The sequence below is a fragment of the Nomascus leucogenys genome, chromosome 5 (genome assembly GCF_006542625.1).
Source record: "Nomascus leucogenys isolate Asia chromosome 5, Asia_NLE_v1, whole genome shotgun sequence".
NCBI classification, from domain to species: domain Eukaryota; kingdom Metazoa; phylum Chordata; class Mammalia; order Primates; family Hylobatidae; genus Nomascus; species Nomascus leucogenys.
Genome location: NC_044385.1, coordinates 97,210,683 through 97,234,951, shown reverse-complemented (window position 1 = coordinate 97,234,951; position 24,269 = coordinate 97,210,683). Strand labels below are relative to the sequence as shown.

General features: G+C 33.6%; 1 protein-coding gene across 1 annotated transcript in view; it reads left to right on the top strand.

Moving 5' to 3' along the window:
- DACH1 (dachshund family transcription factor 1) overlaps nucleotides 1-24,269 on the top strand; it is a 429,676-nt gene that overhangs the window by 354,258 nt on the left and 51,149 nt on the right. Inside the window, exon 8 of the mRNA XM_030813482.1 lies at nucleotides 23,793-23,944. Coding sequence (XP_030669342.1) covers nucleotides 23,793-23,944 — 152 coding nt within the window. The remainder of the gene's footprint in view (nucleotides 1-23,792; nucleotides 23,945-24,269) is intronic.

Genomic DNA, 24,269 nt, shown 5'->3' with positions numbered 1-24,269 from the left:
GAGAACAAATCTACCATATGGACTGGGTGGAGCACTTGAGACTCTAAATACTTTCTTATACTGGAGCATGTTCACAAAAGAATAAAAACCACATAAATAATACATTATACAAAACCCTTGAAAATGGATCAATTGTTTAGATTTAATATGATGCTTTCAAGCAATGTCCAGAGCATATAAATAATCATGGTTTACTTTGAAATGGCAAAGAGGATCATCAATCATTTACCCTTGACATTTTTACATTGCATTTAACATCTGTTCCATAATAGCACGGTACAGTAATATACTTAACATCATATTACACGCTGAATCTAAACAAATAAATATAATACTAAATTAGAGTTTCTGAATGTTTGCCTTGCTTCTACTAATATTTTTGCAAATACTGTATTATCTGCCCTTTTCATCACTTGAATTTTTTGTTATTATATAGAGCAGATGAAATTAAGCAAATGGCAAAAACAATTTTCTTGGTACAATCAAACCTCATTAATTTGGTTTCTGCTAATATGGAATTTATGATAATTCAGCTTGGGCTTGATAAAGTTTACCTTTGTTCTAGATATAAAGAAAAGATTTGCTAAGCCAATTATTAGTATAAACAAGATTACAATGAGCATGTTTAACCCACTTAAGAGAGCATACTTTTAAAGGATTTTAGCACATTAATTGAATGCAAATACATACTGCTAATAACAAATGAGTCTAATTTAGTCTTTGAAACAGGTCTTGTAGTACCTGTATTTGGTAGCAGATGGTTCCAATTACTGTATATATTTCTAAGTTCTGTGCATATTTCTTTGCCGTGTCTATTACCTACATTTTGTGGTATTTAAGCCTACTCATTTTCACCAATCACTATCTTTAGTCTCTAAAGCATCTATGTCAATTATTTTTTTAATGTATAATCTTTTTAAAAATGTATAATCTTTAAAAAAAGATTATTCTTCTAGATATTCTTCCAAGGTATATACCTTGATTCTTTTGTGTGTTTCTTAAATAGGGTTTTATAAGTGAAACAACAAAAGGCCTATAAGAATCAATTTAGACACACTCAGTTTGGCAACTATGGATGTATTTGAAATTGTATTTCAAGTTATCTGTGCAATTCTTTATAGCCAATTTACACATGAAAACATTAACATTTATTCATACAGGAGTTTGATATGTTCAGGATCTGACAACACTGTATTGAACGCTTTGAGATCCAAGAAAAGTTTATTAAAGGCCAAAATTATCCAAATTTTTGGAGTTTATTGGTCTACCGAACCAAATATTTGTGTTCACGCCAAATTGTTTATTAAGAATTTGGTCTTTACTCGGTCTTCAGAGTTGACATTTTACTTTCTCCTCTGTTTTAGTATTTTGCTTTTCTTTTGTGTTTTCCTGTTATCTCTACAGAAGGACGTTAGAGCTTCTCCCTCTGTTCCCTTACTTTTTCTCCTTTCATATAATGGTACTTGTTAATCCGTGCGGTAAACCAAAGGGAAATTTATAGTATTTTAAATTAAAAGAATGTGTGGGGCAGAGAAACATAAAGCAGAGAAGGCTAGACAGTATGCAGAATGCCAACAGGTGGGTGCCAGGAAAACGGGTTATAGCAGGAAATAGATAACAAATGAAGGCCTAGAAATAGAAGGCAAAAGAAAAGTTTCAAAAAAAAATTGGTATTTGAATGCATTAGGGAATGCTTGACCATAGAAAATTGAGTTCTGGGTTGAATTTCTAACAGAGAAATGTTTAGATTGATAATGTAAGAAGTATAGGCCTAGGGAAATGAAGAGTTTTGAACATGGAACCAAGGCACACTTTCTGGTATAGAATGGACCTCAGTTTCAGTTTTAGGAATAAATCCTGTAGGGAAGCAAGGCAGGGATATAATCACTAGAAGCAGGACCCATGGCCAGAGTAGATCAGTAAAGACAAATTGATGCTGAGTTTTTGTTTGTTAAATCTCCTAGCTTAATATGCCTTGTATTACTCCTTCTGCTGAAACAAAAGATTGGTTTCAATAATTGCTGGCAGTTGAAAATCTAGTTAAAGGCTAAGTGGCATATGTATAAAGGCAAGGAAAAGAAAGGTAATCATTATAATTTTAGTTCCATACCTAAGAGGCTAGTAAGGTTCATTCTTTTCCTTTTTCCATTTTTTAAATTTTATTTTTTTAAAAAGAATAGATATAGAAAGCTGTGATAGCCATTCAATGCTCTTGAATTGAGTTTTTCTTTCTCTTTTTACTTTATGTTTTGTTTTGTTTATATTTCCATCTTTCCCTTAGTTAGAAAACTAGTAAGAATTTTGGGCTCAGGGTTTCTAGTAAATAAAATAAATCTTTATTTCCAGGGGACCATTATCAAGCACTCATATTTTCCTCCACTCTGTATTGTGGCTCCATTCTAGAGGGTCTCCTTTCTAATTTCCTCATTCGGTTAATATCACTACATTTTTTTTTGGCTCTCAGCACATAAATGCAGATTTTTCTATTTCACTTGTATTTCTTCCTCATTTCAGTTTCCTCACCAATTCCCACAAATTTTTTCTCAATCTCTTTGGAACAAGAGTGCTTAACCAGTCAATAACAAGGTTATAAATAGTAGTTTTCTAAACTGGCTGCCACCACCATGCTCTTCTTTCTTTCATACTCACATGTGTGTCATGTGTCTACCCTGTAAAATATGGACTGGGACTTGTAATGGACCTCCCTTGTTGGTCCCTGTTACTGTTAGCATTTCTCCTACAAGAATTCCATAGCTTTTACAAGCACATAACGTAGTGCTGTAGAAAAAAGCAAAAACAAAAACTTAGTAATGAATTTGTATAAATATGATTTCAAATTCTGGCTCTGTTCCTAACTGTGTAATATTAGGAAAATAATCTCTTTAAGGTTCAGTTTTTTTATGATGAAAAGGAGATAATAATTCTATGCAACATTTTTTGTGAGAGTTACATAGAATAATGTATTCAAAGATCTAGTATAGAGATAAAAGTATTTTACTGCAACATTTAATAATAGCAAACATTTTGAAACAAACTGAATGCTGCAATAGAGGAAGGCATAAATGAGATAAAACATTGCTGTGTAATGGAATACTATCCAGCACTTCAAATGCATAAATAGATTTACATGAATCAAGCCTTAAAACACAGTTTTGAGTCTCAAAAACATAATGAAAGTTGAAAAAATATATTAATGGCACAATATTGCTTATTTAAATTCAACCTAAAATATATTCAATGTTTCTCATAGTTGCACACAAATTTGGATAAATCTATGTCTTTGTAACCCTATGAACTAGAATGCCACACTACAGATTCATCTTATTATTTGGCCCTGGAAAGGAGGGAAATAGAATGGGACTGAGATTAACAAAATGATAGGAGGAGGTGTGGGATTGGATAATGAAGTGTTCATTTCATGAACATATTTCTTTTAGGATATCTATTGGATATCCCTGTAGAGATGTGAGTCCAGAGATGAGGGCACTTCAGACAAAAGGTCTGAGCTAAAGCAAATAAATTTTGGAGGCATCAGCATATAGATGGTATTTAAAGGCTTGTGTCTGAATGAGATCATTAGAGGATTAGTATAGCAAAGAGAAAAGGTCAGAAGGCACCTGTTATGTCTTAAGCTTAAAAGGACTAGATAAGAATGAAAAGCATTAAAGAGCCTAAGAAGAAGCTGCTATTGAGATTTTGGGAGAAAAAGAAAGAATAGTGTCCTGGAAGCCAAGTTAAGAAAGGGTGTCAAGAATGAAGAAATGTTCAACATGTCAAGGGCCTCTAATAAATCAAGTAGAGGGAGGTCTGATAATTGACTATTGGATTTGGTATAATGGACATTATACACTGTTAACTTTGATAAAAGTAGTTATACTAGAGAACTGGGAATAAAAAGTTGACTAGAATGAGCTCAAGATTAAATTATGAAGAAAAGATAAGGTAACAGAGTATAGTCAACTCTTGAAAAAGAAACTGAAAAACTGGAACAGTAATTAGAAGGAACGATGGTATCAAGGGATATTTTCTTTTTTCCATCAGATGGGATATAATATAGACTGACTATATGCAATTAGAACTATTCAGTTAAGAGCAGAAGAGTCTGTAAAAGAAAGGTACAGTTGCAGGAGAAATTTGAGGCAGTATATTTGAGGCAGAGAAGAGAAGGACTTACTCAATATCATTGTTAATGTTTGGAAAAACCAGCTTTAGGACCCACACTGAAAAACTTAGCAAAAATATAAGCCAACTGTTTCCTCCAGAATTTTAAACTTCATGTTCTGGATTGTATTTCTTCTTTATATTTTTACCACCTCTTTGCCTCCTTCATTACAATTTAAGCCCTGATAACCTTGTACTTAGACATATTATTTGTACTCTTAATTTCTCACGCTAGTTGTATTCACCTTTCATCTAATAGTCTCATTCCTAATTTTTTCTACTAGTTATATTTTATATATTCTTCATATTGTTATGAGTTGCTTTTAATTCACATCCTTTCCAGTTTCTGGTCTGTTTCATGAAAGAATGTTTTTGAGTTTCACTGTACCTAGCACATTTCATTATTGCACTCAGAATTGATAAGATTAGTAGAGACGGAGGTTGTATCAGATTCTGGATTTCTTTCAAAATCATGCTGAAAGCTTGAGAATTCAGTTTATAATGAATAGAGAGCAGGCAATTAAATCATATATTTTATTAATGAGTGGAGTGAGATGTGGTAGTAGAAAGATCAGTCAAAAGCAATGCACCTGTTAAGGTTAAATATACTAATAGTACATTTATACACCCTGGTGTAGGGTGACAGTTGAAGAGAAACACAGAAATGTTAAGAATATTTTGAAGGGATAATTTGGTGAGTGCATATGTGAGAAGAGAAGTTAAATAAATCAAATAAAAGCTATTCTTAGAATAATTTCAAAGATGGTGGTATCACTGCGAGAAATAGAGATGATAATAGTGAAAGGCATTTGGGGAAGCTAAGTTTTTTTGTATTATTTTTAATATGCTTAGGGTGAGGATGTAGATAAACTCAAACTACAGCCAAGTAATCAGTTAACAATATTAATTTGGCCAGGTGCAGTGGCTCCTGCCTGTAATTCCAACACTATTGGGAGGCTGAGGCAGGAGGATGGCGTGAGCCCAGGAGTTCGAGATCAGCTTGGGCAACATAGTGGGACCTTGTCTCTACAAAAACTAAAAAAAAAAAAAAAGTTACCCAGGTGTGGTGGTGTATGCCTGTAGTCCCAGCTCCTTAGGAGGCTGAGGTGGAAGGACTGCTTGAGCCTAGGAAGTTGAGGCTGCAGTGAGCTATAATCATTCTACTGCACTCTAGCCTGGGTGACAGAGCAAGATCCTATCTAAAAAAAAAAAAAAAAAAAAAAGTAATTTTTACCACATTTACTGTTTAGATCTATCTTCCGTGCATATGAAATGGTACTAACAAGTACAAGTTATTCTTTTGTTTTCATTATCTTTCTAAGAGAAAATAAAAATTGTGAGAGTAATCATCATGAGAGGGAACTGGAGCCCAAGTCAGATGAAGAAACAGGACGAAAATACTTGGCAATTCAAAATGAATTCAGGCCACGTGAATTATGTCACAAGATATTTAGACTAAATTTACAGTCAAATATGCTGACCCACAAAAGACGTGATCAGTAAGTAAACATACTAATATGTAGTTATGATTTTTTTAACTGGACAGAGGCACAGTTCACTTATAGTGAAAGAAGTGCCTCCATAATGACCCTGAAGAAGATTCTAAAATCATTCCTTAAAATAATTTCTTAGAAAACATGAGTGCAATCACTAGGATTTGTACGGGCTCATCAGAAAAGCATTCTTTTAATCTAGGCTCATTTTCTTTGCCCAACAGAGAAATGAGGAAATAATAGGATAAACAGATTCCAGTAAACATTTATAGAAATTTTATGTTTAATTGTTAGCAATAAATAGATGATAGAGGATTAGAAAATATATTAATATTGGCAGGACTAAGCCTAAAGTGGAGGTTGAGTTTAGAAACTTGATAATAGGTTGAGATAATAAATTACATACCTTTCCAAAAGTTATGTATTATCCCCATATATTAAAACCTTAGCCATGCTGTAAGAATTGTGTCCTGATTGTCTTTCGCTCTGGAATTATAATTGTTCTCTTCCAGGTAGTCAGTCCAAGGATGGACTAGATGTCCTCACTTGCTGTGATAGTCCTTTGTCTTATCTTTGTTAGCGTATTTTCTATATAGTGTTGCATTTGGCATTCATCCATAAATATTTCTAGAGTGACTAGTTTCAAATTTGCCTAATTTTCCATCCAAACTAATTGGCAAAATAAAATGTATTCATATTTCAAGGTTAATTGCATTTCATAAAAAGTTCCTGATTAAATTTATGATTAAATTTAACAATTGTAAAAATAGTTTTGCTAGTGAAGGAAATAACAACTTTCTTAAAATTATCATGAGATTTTTGAAGTTATTGTTATAGGAGGCACTATATTAAAATTCTCTGTGGAGAATTTGTATGCTAAAAAACAAAGTTGGGGAATAGATTTTAGAATACATTATAAGATAAATAACAGAGAATACTATATTTATGAGGATTCCCAACTTAAAAAAGAAACACTAATATGAATGATCTCCTGTCACTACTGCATGGATAGATCGGGGACATATAAGCATCTTAAGAGCTTTATGTGAGTTTTGAAAATGCATATAAATGTAATATTGATTTCATTTTAGTTGTATTTATTTAAAATTTTCTAATGTAGAATAACATTAAAGAACAGTATAATTCTTAATCTATATTGAGAGGATGAAGAAATAAAATCTGCATGTTTTGTTTGCTTATTCAAATGTGAAGTACTTTCTAATAAAGTTGAATATTTTAATTATTTTTAAATTTTTAGTCAGTATTAAGTCATTTATGGAAATTGCCTTTCAGTCTGTATGCCACTTATAATTTGTTAATCTTAGGTATATAGGCTAAAATGAAAAGTAATAGAATATAGAAAGTAATAGTAAAATTTTCAGTTTCTACCTGGTTTTTTCATTCTTATGAAATTGTAGTATGTGAGAAGGAATACGTAATGAAAGATAACTTATTATCTAACAAAATAAACTTATTTATTTGCCTAAAGCTTCTGGTGATATTTAAGGTAAATTAATAATTGAAACAGAACAGAACAATTATTGGATTTACTAAATACAGAAGAGTTCTGCATACGATATATCTATATGTACCTATGTACTTATGTAACTGTGTGTGTGCAGTCATTTAGGTATACACACACACACGCACACAGAATATGCTTTACTTTGAAATTGCTTCAACAGTAGACTTATATGGTTATTTTATCTATAGTAATATAATGTATTTCAAGCCTTCTAAATATACTATTAAGAAACTTTTTAGGCTAGGTGCAGTGGCTCATGCCTGTAATCCCAGTACTTTGGGAGGCTGAGGCGGGTGGATCATGAGGCCAGGAGATTGAGACCATCCTGGCCAACATGAAGAAACCTCGTCTCTACTAAAATACAAAAAAGTAGCCGGGCATGGTGGCGTGCACCCGTAGTTCCAGCTACTTAGGAGGCTGAGGCTGGGGAATCGCCTGAACTTGGGAGCTGGACGTTGCAGTGAGCCGAGATCTCGCCACTGCACTCCAGCCTGGCGACAGAGTAAGACTTCGGAAAGAAAGAAAAAAAGAAAGAATGAAAGAAAGAAAGAGAGAGAGAGAGAGATCTCTAATTAACAAATATATGTGTTTCTAAATTTGAGATTTCTCAGTAAGTTAAAACTGAGTTAAGTGTACACAAATCGCCCAAGAGATTAATTGATTTCATTATGAAATATTTTTAAATAATTTATTGATTCATTCTACATGTAAGTGCCAGGCACCATTCAAGGTATAGGGGACACAACAGCTCACAGTACAGAGAGACATCTTATTCTTAAGAAACTTGTATTGTAATTGAAGAAGACAAACAATAAGGAAATATATAGAAAAATATCAAGTAGTAATAATGGTAGCTTGATATACATTGAACATGCCATCGAAATAAAAAGTCACTGGTCACATAAGGATGAAATGGTTCTATATTCTCATGATACATCCATGATTAGGAAGAGTTGCCATTTCTGTAAGATCATGACCAACCTTCTCCTGAACATTCTGAGCTACAACTTGATGATCAGGTCTGCAAGACTTCACTCAATCTGGCCTTATTACGTCTCGAAATTCCATTCTAACCTCTCTCCCCTTAGCGATCTCATCCACACTGCCTTTCCTCAGTTCCTCCTAACATGTGTTATCTTCTCAGGTTAAATTCTTGATCTGAGCTATGTCTTTTACCTTGAATGCATAAATTCTTCATCAATTAAACAAATTCCACAAAATAAATATGAGGCATTCATACTATTACACATATAGAATACAAAGCAGAAGATAACAGGAAATACTTTAATGAATGCAAATAACACAATGTTTCTTTTTTAATTTGAAATTTTAAAGTAACTTTAAAATTTCTAATAATTTTTCAAATTAAATTTATACATAGGTATTAAAGGAAAACAACCAAGATTTCTCATTTTTTGTGTTAATTGTTGACTTTTTGAGCCAACAGATGTGTATTTTTTAAATAGAGCACATTTAAAAGCTAGTAAGTACAATTTTATAAATCTAACAATGTCGTCTCTTTTCTGTGCTACAAAGAATGAGTGGTTATAAATTGAAATTATTATTTTTAACTTATATATATAGTAGAGGTCCAGGAATTTACATTATGTTTTTATGCTCTGAGAGTTGCAAAATAGCAGCTGTGCTGTTAACGAATCCCCTTCTCGCCAAGGCAAGAATGCTGACAATGACATAAACATACACTCTTAACTTTTTATATTTCCCTAAATCCTAAAAATTAGTGCTCCCCTTTGCATTTTTATATGGCTATGTTATAAAACAGTTAGTTTTAAAGGAAAAAGTCATAAAATCTCAATAGGTAAAAGGGATATAAAGGTCACTTAATTTAACCTTCTGTCAATTTCTAAGAAATAGTTTCTGTAATGTTCCTGACAAGATGCTTATGAAGATTTGCTTGGACACTTTGCCGTGGCAAACCTGGGATTGCCCAAAACAGCCAATAGTGCTTTTAAGTAGATGAACCAAATCTTACTATAATGTTATATGCATTTACTTAGCCTCCTTTGCTGCACAGGGCAGCCACAAATATAGTTTATTATTTAGTAAATATTGGGATTTTAAAATTTAGAATTTAAATCTCATAAGTCATTTTTATATGCTAAATTCACATTTCTAAAAAGTCAACTCAAACAAAAGCAGTTTTTATTATATCCCTTCTCATTCATTCAGGCTCATCTAACTTAAAGTAAGTAACTACAACTAAAATTTATCTGTGTTGCCATGAGAATAAAAGGTTTAATAAGTTAACTATTTTTGAAAATAAATTATATCAGATATTCAACAAGTCATATATAAAAATATATTATGTGCCAGGCATTGAGGCTACACAGGTGACTAAATGGATTGAGTTCCTTCCATCACAGTTTTTCATGTTAAACAAACAGAGAGAAAGAAACCTGTAAAGAAATTTGATAATAATTTTTTATGAATTTGATCATGTGAAATGATCTTGGTAATACATACTTGTAATCAGTTGTTGTATGCAGGAGGAAAAAAATGAAGTGGTTCTTGCAGAGTTAGTAGGTATCACTTGAAGAAACCTTTGTCATTTACATACCGTGCTCCCTGTCCCAAGAGATTGTGGCAAGGCAAGATGGGAAAGAAGGGACCTATTAAAACATACCTGTGGCTTAAGTGAATACCTTATACTTAGTAAATTATCAGACTTGCATAAATTAATTTTTCTAGACCAGCAAACTGATGCCTAGCTTAGGGTAGCATTCCAACAGCATGTTGCATGCCAGCTTATCAGAGCAAAGTAGTCACCAAGTGCAATGGGAAGTCCCAGTGCTAGCATGGAACACATTGATGCAGTCAGGGAAGGAATAGTGTCCAATACTGAAAGATGGTGATTTGGAAACCTACACAAGTTACTTACGGTGAAAAATGAGGCAGATTCATGACTAGGATTACAGGATGAAGAAATTCAGGAGAAGCTAAATTGGGACAAATGCAGAAGAAAATTTGTTGCATTATCCAAGGTTTAATTGCACCTGATAAATGGGTAAAGCATGAGACCTACTCCTTCTGAAGTGAACCTCTTGGACAGTAATTGTTTTGCTTTAAAAATTCTTAAGTAGACTTTGTGTTTTTACCCCATAGAATGCATACGTCAATTTAAAAGTGGTACTTTCATGGTTAAATAGCTCTGACAAGGGAAGTATAGACCTTGTTGGTATGGTTAGCATTTGATAAGGTGTAGGGTGGAGAAATTTCCAAAGAGATATTCTGCATAAGCTACCTAAAGTTAAACTTGATGTTAAATGTCCACTATACTCATGGTTAGAATTTTCTAGTCTCATCTGGGAAGATTCTGGAGTTAGATATCTTGGGATATCTGGGATAGATATCTTAGCAATTAATCACAGATAATCACAAATAATCATACGTGTATCAATAGAAGTAGTCAATTTGATGGAATCTTGGCTGGTTGATGTGAACATTGGCTTGGTTTTAGGGAATAAGTCAAGCCTTAAGGTGGAGGAGTGAAATGGAAAATCTCTACATTTGCTTTCTATTCCAAGATAAAATTATATTTTTTGAGTATATATTTATTGTACAAACTTGAATGCACATATTAATGTATTTTTGAATGCCCTTAAAAATTCTGTGTGTTACTCCTTGGGTGTTTAAAGAACATGGGCTGTGAAATAAGGCTACTTGGGCTCAAATTCAGGCTGCTGTCTTTCCTAGTTGAGTTACATTGGCAAGTTAATTAACTTCTTTTTACCTCTACATATTAATGTGTAAAATAAGTATAACACTAGTAAAACAGTAACAGAATTGTTGTAAGGATTAAATGAGCCAGTGCATGCAAAGCATTTAAAACATTGCTTTGCACACATAGGAAGCACTCACTGTGTGCTAGCTATTTATGATAATGATGAACATCATCATAGCAATGCCTCTGACTCTGAAGAAAGAATAAGTTAATAGAATCTTTACTGAGTAGTGTTCCTTTTCTACTAACTTTTTGTTGTTGAAAATTTCAAATATACATAAAATTAGAAGAGTACTGAATTCCCATATGCCTACCCATCATTTTGCTTTAACAATGATCATCTCAAGGCAAATCTTGTCTCATACTTCCACCCAATTTCTTCTCTTCTCCCAGAGACTTTTGAAGCAAACTCAAACATATGCTCTGTAACCTGTACATATTTTTAATGTTTTTCTTTTTCATTTTACTCTATTTTCAGTGTATATTTTCTAAAGATGGGTTAATCTTTTCTTAAATCACTAACACATAATCATTATCACGCCTAAAATCTCTTAACATTTACTAAATATCCCATTAGGCTTCACATTTCACCTGTTTTCATATATGTGTATATGTGATGACTGAAAAACCAAGTACTGCTAACATACTTAAAGAGGTTTTTTCTGAGCCAATGTGAATGTCTGCAGCCTCGTGTTACACAGTCTCAGGAGGTCCTGGGAAAGTGCGCCCGCAGAGATCAAGTTATAGTTTAATTTTATACATTTCAGGGCAACAGGAATTGCAGGGAAAATCATAAATCAACACGAGAGAGATAGATTGGCTTGATCAGAAAAGGTGGGACATCTCAAACCAGGGGCTTTTACAGTCATAGGTGGATTTTAGAGACTCTTTGATTGACAATTTCAGTTGAGAGAGTTAAGCTATTGTTTAAAGACTTGAAGTTGGTAGAAATGAATGCTTAAGTTAAGATAAGGGGGTCTGTGGTCCTATGATGCTCTAACAGAGTCAGATTGGAAACTGAGCCACAATATTCAGGGTTAATTAAAAAAAAAAAACCTGTGTAAGTAGATTTTATGATTTGTAGGGCATGACTCCCTAAGCCTCTTAGATAGAAATTTGAGTGAGAGAAAAAAAAAAGCCTGAGTTCAGTCCACATGTGTATATTTGTGGGTGGCCATATTCATGGAATCATTCAAAATATTGTGCTTTCCATGTATTTCGTCTAAATTGACATTTTATCTTTTAATGAGAAAAGAAATGAGAATCTGCAGACTTGGGTTTGAAAAACTTTGGGTCAATCAGTTATTGGGCTTGTTTCATCCGAAAAATGAAGAATGTAGATGAGGCAATTTCCAAAGGCCTCTTACATTTTTTATAATTCCATGATAATTTTAGTCTAAAAGTTACGTGCAAATTAGACTTTGAATATCAATCCTCAACACCAGAGCTAGTATATATTTCAGGGATTATTTGAGAATCATTCTGTTTTATTCACATAGCAGTGACACTCATTTTCGGATTGGAGACTCATAAATGAATTAGCGCTATGCAGAGCTGATAAGAAGAGAACAGGGTATCAAACTATGGCACCCTGTGATGGTTCCCAGTGTTTCTCTTCATTTTTGCTTTACTTCTAAAGTCATATTAATTTTGAAAAGACCTTGGATTTATGAGACAACTCTTCCTCCCTCCCCCCGAAAATTCTCAAAGCACATTTCAGAAACTCGTTTTTGGCAGATGTAAATTTAAGTAAATTGGCCAAGGTCACAGCACAATAAGGGCAGAGTTATCAAGGGAATGCAGTTTCCTGCTTTTTCCACCATCCATGAAATTAGAGTAACTCCACCCCTTAAAATAAAAGGGTCTACTTTTTTTTTCTTTCTGAAATTATAAACCTTGATTTGGAAATTTTTTTTAACCACTAACTCAGACTTTCAAAAGTGACATTTAGAGCTGTGGAATATTTATCGGTGCACTATGCATCTACTATTACTGAACATCTTACAACCTGTACAATTTGTTTTTAAAGGGAGTGCATTTTTTGTTTGAGCTGAAACATCAGATTTTCTTTTCATGCGGTATGACATGAGGAAGAAGCTATCTGTAGGCACAAAACTAGTTCACTTTCTATGGGCAAGCGCAGACCTTAAATTAGATTAAAGTACACAGAAATAGAACATTAGATCAGAAGTGATGTTTTACTGTGAGGTCTTCTTTGGGCCTTATAAAACGAGAAAGAACTAACCTTGTTCTATTTCTGAGTTCTGAAAAAAAAGCCTCATAGCAGGCATATCACCTTTAATTAGGTTTCTGCTTTTGGGAAGCATTTTACCAGCCCCCTTTCATTTATTTTTAATGATGTTATCACTAACAGACAAACAGTCCCTTAATGAAACAAAAACAGTTTCTATATAAAGCCTGGTGTACATGTTCTGAGTCAGTCATCTAAAAACAAATGTTATGATTGTTTCCGTTGTGCTCTTAGAACCCTTAATGGCCCTACTGTGCAGATATGCAAAACATCAACCTAGGAAATACAACTGTGTCTGTTTTGCAGCTTTCAATAAATGCTTTCCCATATTCACCTGCAGTATCAGCAGTGAGGTTAAACCTACCGGGTCATGGAAATGACAGAAAGGTCAATTCAGTGAATCTTTTCAGCATAAGCTATGCCAGTTCTTGCATAAACACTGATGACTTACGACTTTAAGAAACAAGCAGATGTGAATACAACCCAAAACATTTGAAAGTTAAATCAGTGAGTGTGCGTGTGTATGTGTGTCTGTGTGTGTGTGTGTGTGCACGCGCGCTCGCATGTGTGTGTGTTTAATGCTTGGTGCCATTCCATTTTTTTCCCAGAAATTTCAAGTTGTCAAAGGAACAAAACCTCTGTACACAGATACCCGAGTACTCAAGTTTTGTCCCCTCAGATGAGTTTTAAGATAATGATGAATTTGCTGTCAAGGCCAAGATTGGAAATATTAATAGATAGCTTGATCTTAGAATTTCTGAATACAGAAATTTTTGAAATACAGATACAGAATAGCCAGAAACTAAAGATTCTTTTTGGAGCATAATAATAGAAAATATGGTTTCCCCCTAAAAACACAGTTTCTTCAGGGAATTGGGGTTCCTGATTTTCTTGAGCTGTTATCCTTGCATGATTTCCTCATACAACCTCTTGACCTCCCTCTGGTTAAGTCTTTCCCAGAATTCAGTGTCCGTTTCTTGCCATGGTGGTTTTCTTTTTTTTTTTTTTTTCTTCTTTCCCCTTTCAACTCACATCATCTAAACATAATCTCTTCTTTTTTCTAAATGAGCACCAGGTGCCATTTGAATCACTCTTTTGGCATACAACCTTATTGAGATTATAATTGCATGCATTTTAAACATTTTATTCCTAGAGCTTCCTCTCAACTCAAGATAATGTCTGTGAAATTGCCTCGTAATCAATAGAGTGGTTTTCCAATAGAAGGTATTTTTAGTTTTACTATCATGGATGCGGTATAACCCTGGGACAGGCAGAGACTATATCCTTCTCATTTTTGTAGTCTGTATTCCTCCAGCTTTTGCTTTGCCTTATTCACGTATTCTTTCAGTAAATATTAATAAGTACTTACTATGTGTTAGGTAGCTGAGACTAGATGATCTATTTCCTCCTCTAACGAGTGGTCCCCAACTTTCATAAGCATCTCAAAAGAGAACTATTCAAAAGTTAAGAATCACTGATATAGGTGATAGTTGCATATAATAAGCGTGGAATACAAATGCATTAAATTAGGCAACACTGTGAGTTTCGTGTATTTTTGTAGCAAACCTCCAGCATTCTGCCAAACACACTTACAATGATTTCCTTCCCATGTAAATTTCTTTTCTTTTATTCACCCAAACTCAAAATTCAGAGGTCTAATGCTGCTTGAAGTGTATCCAAGAAGCCTCTTAAGCGGTTTTATGTTATTCACAGTCTATTTCTGCAAAATCTGTACTGTGTGTGTGTGTCTGTGTGTCTGTGTGTGTGTGTGTGTGTGTCAACACATATTTCCTCTAGGTCCAGCCACCTGAAGAGAAATTGATAAACCAGTTCATATTCTTTGCCCTTTCCCAAATTATTTCTATCAAAGTCAATTTTAACTGGTCACCAAACTAACTCAGGGTTACTCCATATAAGGAAACTGATGTATACAGTAATAATTCTTTTATCAACATCATACATCTTCATCAAAGCCTTATCAGAGAGACATAACATAGAAACTACAGGCTTAGGGCAGGGCGCGGTGGCTCATGCCTGTAATCCCAGCATTTTGGGAGGCCGAGGTGGGCGGATCACCTGAGGTGGGGAGTTTGAGACCAACATGACCAACATGGAGAAACCCTGTCTCTACCAAAAAATACAAAATTAGCCGGGTAGGGTGGCCCATACCTGTAACCCCAGCTACTCGGGAGGCTGAGGCAGGAGAACCGCCTGAACCCGGGATGCAGAGGTTGCCGTGAGCCGAGATTGAGCCATTGCACTCCAGCCTGGAGTGCAATAAGAGCGAAACTCCGTCTCAAAAAAAAAAAAGAAAGAAACCACATGCTTATGGTACAAGAACAGAATTTCCTCCATGGCACATTGAAGCCAAGTTTCCAAAATGAAATTTATAAAATGTATAATTGATTGGATTATTTGTTAATTATTCATCCATTCATACCTTATATTAATATAGTATTTTATATTTTACAAAGCACTTTCACATGCATAATCTAATTGGATTTAAACTATAATCTTTTGAATTGGTAATCACCATTTTAATAAATAAATGAAATGAGTCTCAAATCAGAGACAAGTTCTTTGCTCTAAAATTTGCTAGTACTTGGTAGAGCCAGGACTTGAACTCGTACTTTCTGAATCAAGCCTGGTTTGCTTTTCATTTTACCATAGCTGTATCATGTCTTGCATTTTGGTGTCAATTTTATAAAAATTTCTGGAGTAACTTTAAATCCAGAATTTGAAGAATGGGCATTAAATAAAATATAGGAAGTAAGTTTTATTCCCGAATACCCCTAGATATTTTATATGCATCAGCACAGATATATAAAAGTCATTTTGATAAATTTTAATGTGATATTTCAGAATTCCTTATTTTCTGAGAAGATGGAAGTAGAAAGAAAAAACATTTACCTGATAATTTTCTATCCTTTTTTTATCTATATATATTCTTGCAGTACAAGTGTAATTTTATTATATAGATAGACTGCATAGTGGTGAAGTCAGGGTTTTGGGTATCCATTACCTAAAAAGCCTACATTGTACTCGTTAAATAATTTCTCTTCATGAACCTCCCCCATTCCCACACCCTTCTGAGTCTTAATTGTCTATCAGTCTACACTCTATGTCCTTGTACACATTACTTAGCTCCCACTTATAAATGAGAGCATGAAGTATTCATCTTTCTATAACTGACTTGCCTCCAGATCTAGTCATATTGCTGCAAAAGACATAATTTCATTCTTATTTATGGCTGAATAGTATTCCATTTTGTCTATATATATACACATACACAATATATATATGTTGCGTATCTATTTATATGTGGATATATATGGTGCATATATACGTATATATAGGTATATATATGGATATATATGGTGTATATATGTGTATATATGGTATATATATGTGTATATATGGTATATATATGTGTGTGTATATATATGTATATATATACACATACACATACCAATTTTTTTTTTGGGAGACAAAGTCTTGCTGTGTTGCCCAGGCTGGAGTGCAGTGGTGCCATCTCCGCTCACCGCAACCTCTGCCCCCTAGGTTCAAGCCAATCGTGTGCTGTGCCTCAGCCCTCCAAATAGCTGGGATTACAGACACATGCTACCATACCAAACTAATTTTTGTACTTTTAGTAGAGATAGGGCTTCTCCATGTTGGTCAGGCTGGTCTCTAACTCCTGGCCTCAAGTGATCCACCTGCCTGGGCCTCCCAAAGTGCTGGGATTTCAGGTGTGAGCCACTGTGCCCGGCCTGTATCACATTTTTTAATCCAGTCATCCCTTGATGGACACTTAGGTTGATTTTATATTTTTGCCACTGTGAATAGTGCTGTAATAAACATACAAGTGCAAGTGTCTTTTAGATATAATGATTTCTTTCCTTTTGGACAGGTATCCAGTAGTGGGATTGCTGGGTCGAATAGTAGTTTTCTTTTTAGTTCTTTGAGAAATCTGCATACTGTTTTCCATAGAGGTTGTACTAATTTACATTCCCACCATAATATATGAATATTCCCTTTCCTTTACATCTTCACCAATATCTGTAATTTTTTCTTTATGTAAAATTTATTATTAGTATCTACTGCTAAATTAAGCCGGGAGTGCCTAGAGCGAGAATGAATCAGTATTGAGGTTACAAGTGAGCTCAATTTAAACAACTATGTCTTATGCCTGGAAATAATTTTCAAAATTTTTTAGGCACCAACCCTTAATCTATAGATTATTTATACTTTGACTCCAATTTAATATGTTTAGTGAGTTTGCCAAAACACTTATAAATGTATCTTTCTGTATATTTGTGATGGAAATTTATTAATATAATAAAATTTTATATTTTTATAAGTAATTATTTACTTATGTATGGAAACTATTTTAGTCTCTAGAATTTTGCTAAAATCTTCTTCACTTTGCCAGTATGGAAATATAGAGTTTTCATGGAAACTCCCAGATCTGTTTTAAACATTAAATATGGAGATATTTTCCATTTTAATAATACTGTATACTTCAAATCGAAATGAATAATTTTGAATCTTCTTTTCTAGAAGTGATTGAGTGTTTTTCTATTTGGAATTTATGATATAATAAAAGACATTAGAGACAAAAACACACAGACACACATTAACTTGAAAGAGAATATATAATTCAAACCCAAAGGGATTAGTTATGAAAATAACAACTGAGTTAGATTTTATTAACAGGAAAGAAAACATTTTAAAAGTAGAGGCCCATTATTTTTTTAAACAGCATTGTTCCTTAGGATATCCTGCTAAATTGCTATGTGTGATAAGATTGGAGAGAAAAATACTTTGTCTTACAGAGGCATCAATCTTACTGATAGTCAGTTATTGATAAGTGACTTAATTTTTAAACATTTTCTTCTCTTCCATTTCTGGTTTCTCATTTTGTTTTCTATTATTCTAATTGACTATATGTTGTTATAATTATCAATGTATTTATTATATAATTATTAAGATGTTAATAGTTTTTCTGGTCAAGATTATAATATGTACTGTTCTACTTTTCTTTAGAAAACCACTATAGTTTCAAATAACTGAATTAAAAAACAAATAATTCTCAACTTACAATGGCATTACATCCTGATAAAACCCATCGTAATTTGAAAATATTGTAAATTAAAAATGCATTTAGTACACCTAACCTACCGAATGTCATTGCTTAGCCTACCCTACCTGAAATGTGCTCACTTACATTAACTTACAGATAGGCAACTTCATCTAACACAAAACTTATTTTATAGTAAAGTGTTAAATATCTCACATACTGCATATTGCTAACCCAGGAGAAAAAAAGTCAAAATTCAAAACTCAAAGTATCAAAATTACAATGGTTTATACCATTGTAAAATAGAAAATTGCTAAGGTTTCATACCATTGTAAAACTGAAAATTGCAATGGTTTCATACCATTGCATATTGCTAACCCAGGAAAAAAAATCAAAATTCAAAGTATCAAAATTGCAATGGTTTTATACTACTGTAAAATTGAAAATTGCAATGGTTTCATTCCACCAACAACCTATCTAGAGAACGAGCATAACTGCCAGACCCCACCCATGTGTAGTCCTCTAAAAAATAACAGTATTCTAGTTACTGCATCTTTTGAAAGTGCTTAATTTTTTTCCTAGGAAGATGCACTCTTTGCTGCATCTGATTTGCCATCAGAGGTATTGGGAGTGCTGTCTTATAGGTGACTGAACTATGATCTAATTTAATAAAAGAAAACAAGATAATTTAAGAATTCTTATAAAGTGGAACTTGTAAACCTAAATAATTAATAACTTGCTCTGAGATTTTATTTGTATGATTCATTATTTTTCAGATATTACATAGATATTCATAAATCTTTGAAATTAATAATTTTAAAACGATTAAAAATTCTAACTCCAAACTGATACATTGTTACTCTTCAATCATAATAGGTGAGAAGCCCACTTAAATAGTTTTTTATAAATTTTTATAAAAAGTATTAGAGAATGTGGAATTTTAGATTTGTGTGGTCCTACATTTGCTTCATTTAACCTGCTATTTTTTTTGTAAATGAGGAAATTGAATAGAAAGAAGTTGTTCCATGTCCAAAGCAGCTAATACTAACTGAACATTAAATTATTTTTATTATATTTGCCAGAGAAAAAGTTACATACTGTTTTAGTTATCCATAGCTGTGTAATAAGTTATACCAAAACTTAGTGGCTTAAACCAACAAACATTTATGATCCTACAGTTTCTGTGGCTCAAGAATCGGTGACTCAAGAATCTAGGTACAGCTTCCCTGGGTGCTTCTGGTTTAAAGTCTCATGGGATTGCAATCAACCTGTTAGCCAGGGCTGCAGCCGTAAATGCTTTAGCTGGTTAGGAAGAATCTACTTTCAACCCAACTCGTGAGGTTGGCCCTCAGTCCCTTGTCATATGTATGTCTCCACAGGGCTGTCTTATGTCATGTCAACTGGTTTGACCCATGGCAAGCAATGCAAAACAAAGAGAGGGAGAGAAATGGAAGCTAGATATTTTATAACCAAATCTCTGTCTCTGAAGTGACATCTCATATTTGTTGTATTCTTTTTGTTAGGTCAAGAGAAAAGGACCAGACAGGGTGTGACTAACAGGATAAGAAATCATCACAGGCCCTCTTAGAGGCCACTTCATGCTTACTACATGCCCATAAAAAAAAACTCATTAAGAACATGTCACAAAAAGTTAAAATATTTGTTATGTAACTACTGTAAACAAAATATCTCAAAAATAATGTAATTGGAATGTGGACTCTTTATTAAATCATCGTATTCTCCATATGTTATTCTTGCTGATTTTGGACTGTGTTTATGTAAGAGTGTGTCCTTGTACTTAAGAAATGTACATTGAAGTCTTAAGGCTTAATTGGGGAAGATGGTTCAAACATATGCACCCTCCCTCACACCATACAAACACACATACACTCACACACACACGCTCACACACACACACAGAACAAGAGAGGGAGAGAGGCAGAGAGAAAATTAAAAAAAAAAATGTGACAACATGTAAACAATTGGTGAACTGGAGTTTTATTACTTTTCCAGAGCTGGCAACAGCAAATGACCTTAACCCTGGTGCCTTAAGACAACAGAAGTTTATTCTGTCACATTTCTGGAGACTAGAAGTCCAAAATGAAGGTGTCAGCAGAAATGAGCTCCTTCCAAGGGCCACTTTTCGTCTCTTTTAGCTTCTGGTGGTTGTCTCCCTTCCTTGACTGAAGGTGAAACATTCTAGTATCTGCCTAGTTTTCACTTTGCCTTTTCTCTTCTCTGTGTCTTCTCTTCTGCCTCTTTCAAACTTTTCTCTGCTTTTGTCTTAAAAGATACTTGTCATTAGATTTAGTGTCCATCCTAAACCAAAATGATCTCCTTATCTCAAGATCTTAACTTAATTCCCTCTGTGAAAACCCTTTTTTAAAGTAAAATAACATTACTTGTCATTACATGTCAGGAAGTACACATAAACATATATTTTGTGGTCAGCCATTCACATATTACAGGAGTATGAAGGAATTCCTTGTACAATTCGTGTAACTTTTCCATAAGGATACAATTATTTTAAAGTAATATGTTTTTTAAGAAAACAAAAAACCAAGAAATTACATTGTCAAATGCTATACAAATCCAAAAATCATGACATCTGACTAGCCAACTTTCTCTTAAAAATAAACTTAGAAATATGTACAGATATATCAATGAGAATAAGGTATTTTGTGAATTTGTATTTCATCATCATTCACTCTTTGAAGTCAGTGGAGATTATGTGATGTCAAAACTCTCTTCTACATTGGCCTCTCAGACTTTTGCTTTAATCTTCTTAGAACATTTAGGAAATCAAAGGTCACTTTTATTTCAAAAGGTGGAACCATGGTCCCAATATTACAATCTTTGTAAGAAGAGCTAAATGAAATCTTCTATGATGTTAATTGCCACAAGATGACAACTTTATCTCTGATAATAGGGTCATGAGACTCAAAAGAATATTCTTGTTTGTTTGATCTTCGATTAGTTTGTTTGTGTTCTTTTCAAAATTGTGTATTGACTTTAAGAATCATTTTTTTTCGCTTCTTAAACATTCTGCCCCAAATTTGCTAATTTCTTATGTACATATTGAATTAAAGTGTCCTGATGTAGTATCTTCACTATGTAAGATGATAAATGAAGGAATCCAATTAGATAAGTTTGTAACAAATAATAGCCTATTCTCATACAGCTGAAACCACGAGGCCCAAGATAAGCATTCCATTAAAACAGCTGCAGGAAAATATGTGCTTACTGGCATGCACGCACACATGTACATATATATATATATATATATATATATATATATATGTACACACACACAGAGAATTTTAACGCTACATTTGGATAAATGGAGTATCTAAAGAAATAATGAGTGAAGGAAAACTGTATTAGTGGCTATAGGAATTAGCTATTTAACAATTGGAATCAGTCACTCTAGGCTACATGAGCCTCTTGAGGCTTTCTGGTTGTGTTTTTAGCATTTGATCTCCAGTATCCAGCACATTGTTTATGTTAAATAAATACTGGCTGCATAAATTTATGCATCATGAGTGATTTAATGATTTAATCCACACAACAGCCAAATATGGTCAAGCATAAATGCACTGAAGTTAAATCAAATCATCATGGGGATGATGAAACTTATAGCCTAAATGTGTGTAAATGTGTATACGTACATATGATTCTTTATTTTCTTGGACAGTCTTTAATAATTGTGGAATTATAGATTCTAAAGCTGAAAGCAACCTCAGGTGGTCATCTGGTTCTATGCCTTTCTTCAAGAGACAAGCAATTATTATCCCTATGATCTATTAAGCCACATTTTCTTTAGCATGTGACAGCTAAGGTGATGATGATCGAAAAATATTGCTCTCCATTCTTAAACAATTTCACATGCACATATATGTTTAACAAGTGCGTTTCCAGAGCTATTATGAGAAAACACTAGCAGCCTTGGTTTGGAAGAGCAATTTATGATAGCTAGGTAAATGGTGTCCAAGATCACCTTGCTCACATTAGCCATGCAGCATCCCTGCCCCTGCATGGCCATCTTTCTTTAACCCTGGTGACAAGTGTGATTAAAAAGAAAAATAACATGAGTCCTACTTTAGTTTGCTTACTCTGTTTCTTCCTGTAGTACTTGCTGCCTCAGATCATCTGTCTCAGTAAGTTAACATAGGAGGAAGTAGAAGGAGAAACTGCAAAGTCGTGAGTGTGAGAGGAGTGCAGTTAATAGGAGGCCTTCTGGCCATTACTCCCCTCCCCAGCTTTTCTTTCCTTTTGGTTTATTAACTAGAAATGTGGCAAGGTGACGGAGATGAATTTAACTTGTTCTGACATTAGTGAGGGACAGGGAAGTGTGGCAGCTTCTACAATATTTCTGCCCCAGAGAGACGTAATTGGAAAACGTGTTGTGTGGTTAGGTGGTGTAATGAAAAATAAAAGAATGATTGAGGAGAACAGTGGAATCAAATTATAAGCATAAGGCAAGTGTGCTGAAGTTTTTAGCCACTTGCAAAATTGAGAGATACTATCAGGACTGTGCAAATACATTGCTCTGATTAATTTTCCTGGGGTGAAATATGAAAATATTTATAAAACAGAGGATCCTGCCATGAATAAAATTTTCTCTGTGATTATGATAAACTAAGCCGTAACTTGTATCTATCTTATGTGAAACTGTAAAAATGGTTAAATAATAAAAAAAACTGAATAAAAGGATTTCACCGTGAGAGGTGAAAACAATCTGTATTCATGTGTTACTCTAAATTGCTTAAAATTTTGAAGAATATTCAATAAGTAAAGACTAGTTTATTTTGAAGGGATTTTTCAATTTGATTCCCTGAATATGGTTATAGAAGTAGCATTTTATTACTCTTCCTTTATACCGTTTTTTATGTATGGAAGCTATAATTTTTCAATATGAAGGTAAAAGGTCTTCAAGTTCAAAAAAATTAGGTCTTTAATTTTAATGATAATGAATAATTCAGTTATAATTTAGAAATACATATTTGGATTCCAGTTTTTCTTTTTAGATGTAAAGTGAAAGATTTTAACTTTACATTCTTTTGTAAATTTCTTAAGAATATATTTGAACAAACACTGATATAAAGGAAGGGTTAACAGAGAAAGAAGCTTCCTAATATACAAAGCCCCTCTCTTATATGGAGCTCTAGAAATATTCTATTGTCAATCCAAACAGAACAAAGTAAAAGGAGATAATTGGGAAGGTGCCCATAAAGTCAGCCTGAATATATTATCACAACTATATATGAGATAATATTTGTTTTAAAAAGATTCTGTGGCACTGTAAACTCAGTCTCATTAGAGACTGCATTTAAAAGGCTTATAAAGTTACTCATTAATGTTATCTTGTTGTATCTCCACAGCTTTTTCATTAAAGAAAATTCAGCAGAAAACATTTTCTCCTGATAGCAGGAACCAATTTGCAATAAATGTTCTGGAAACCACTAGGGAAGCCATTACTGAGGTCTAATAAAAACAGACAAGCGTAACTTGTTCTATATTTTTGTTTCAATCACATACAGATGAGACCCCGCTTTCTACACCAACCGCAAGAGACAGCCTTGACAAACTCTCTCTAACTGGGCATGGACAACCACTGCCTCCAGGTTTTCCATCTCCTTTTCTGTTTCCTGATGGACTGTCTTCCATCGAGACTCTTCTGACTAACATACAGGTAGGCCTTTTTACAACCTGGAAGAAAGACATATGGAACACCCTGTTGTAGATTTTTTTTCCCAAATTTTATACTGTTCCTACTTAATCCGTTCATTAGACTGACTGAAACATGGTATTAAACTCTTCAAGCAACTTAGATTTTGAACCTGTTACACTAATCAAATTGGCTTAGAAATACTGATGTATATATACTCATATATATGTATATTAAGCTGTAATAAAAACTTAGATGAAAATGACATAGGCCTTTAAAATTCATTCTGTCTAAAATGTTCTCTTTATTACCAACTAATTGGAGGAATTTAACTGTTTAAGTTTGTCTG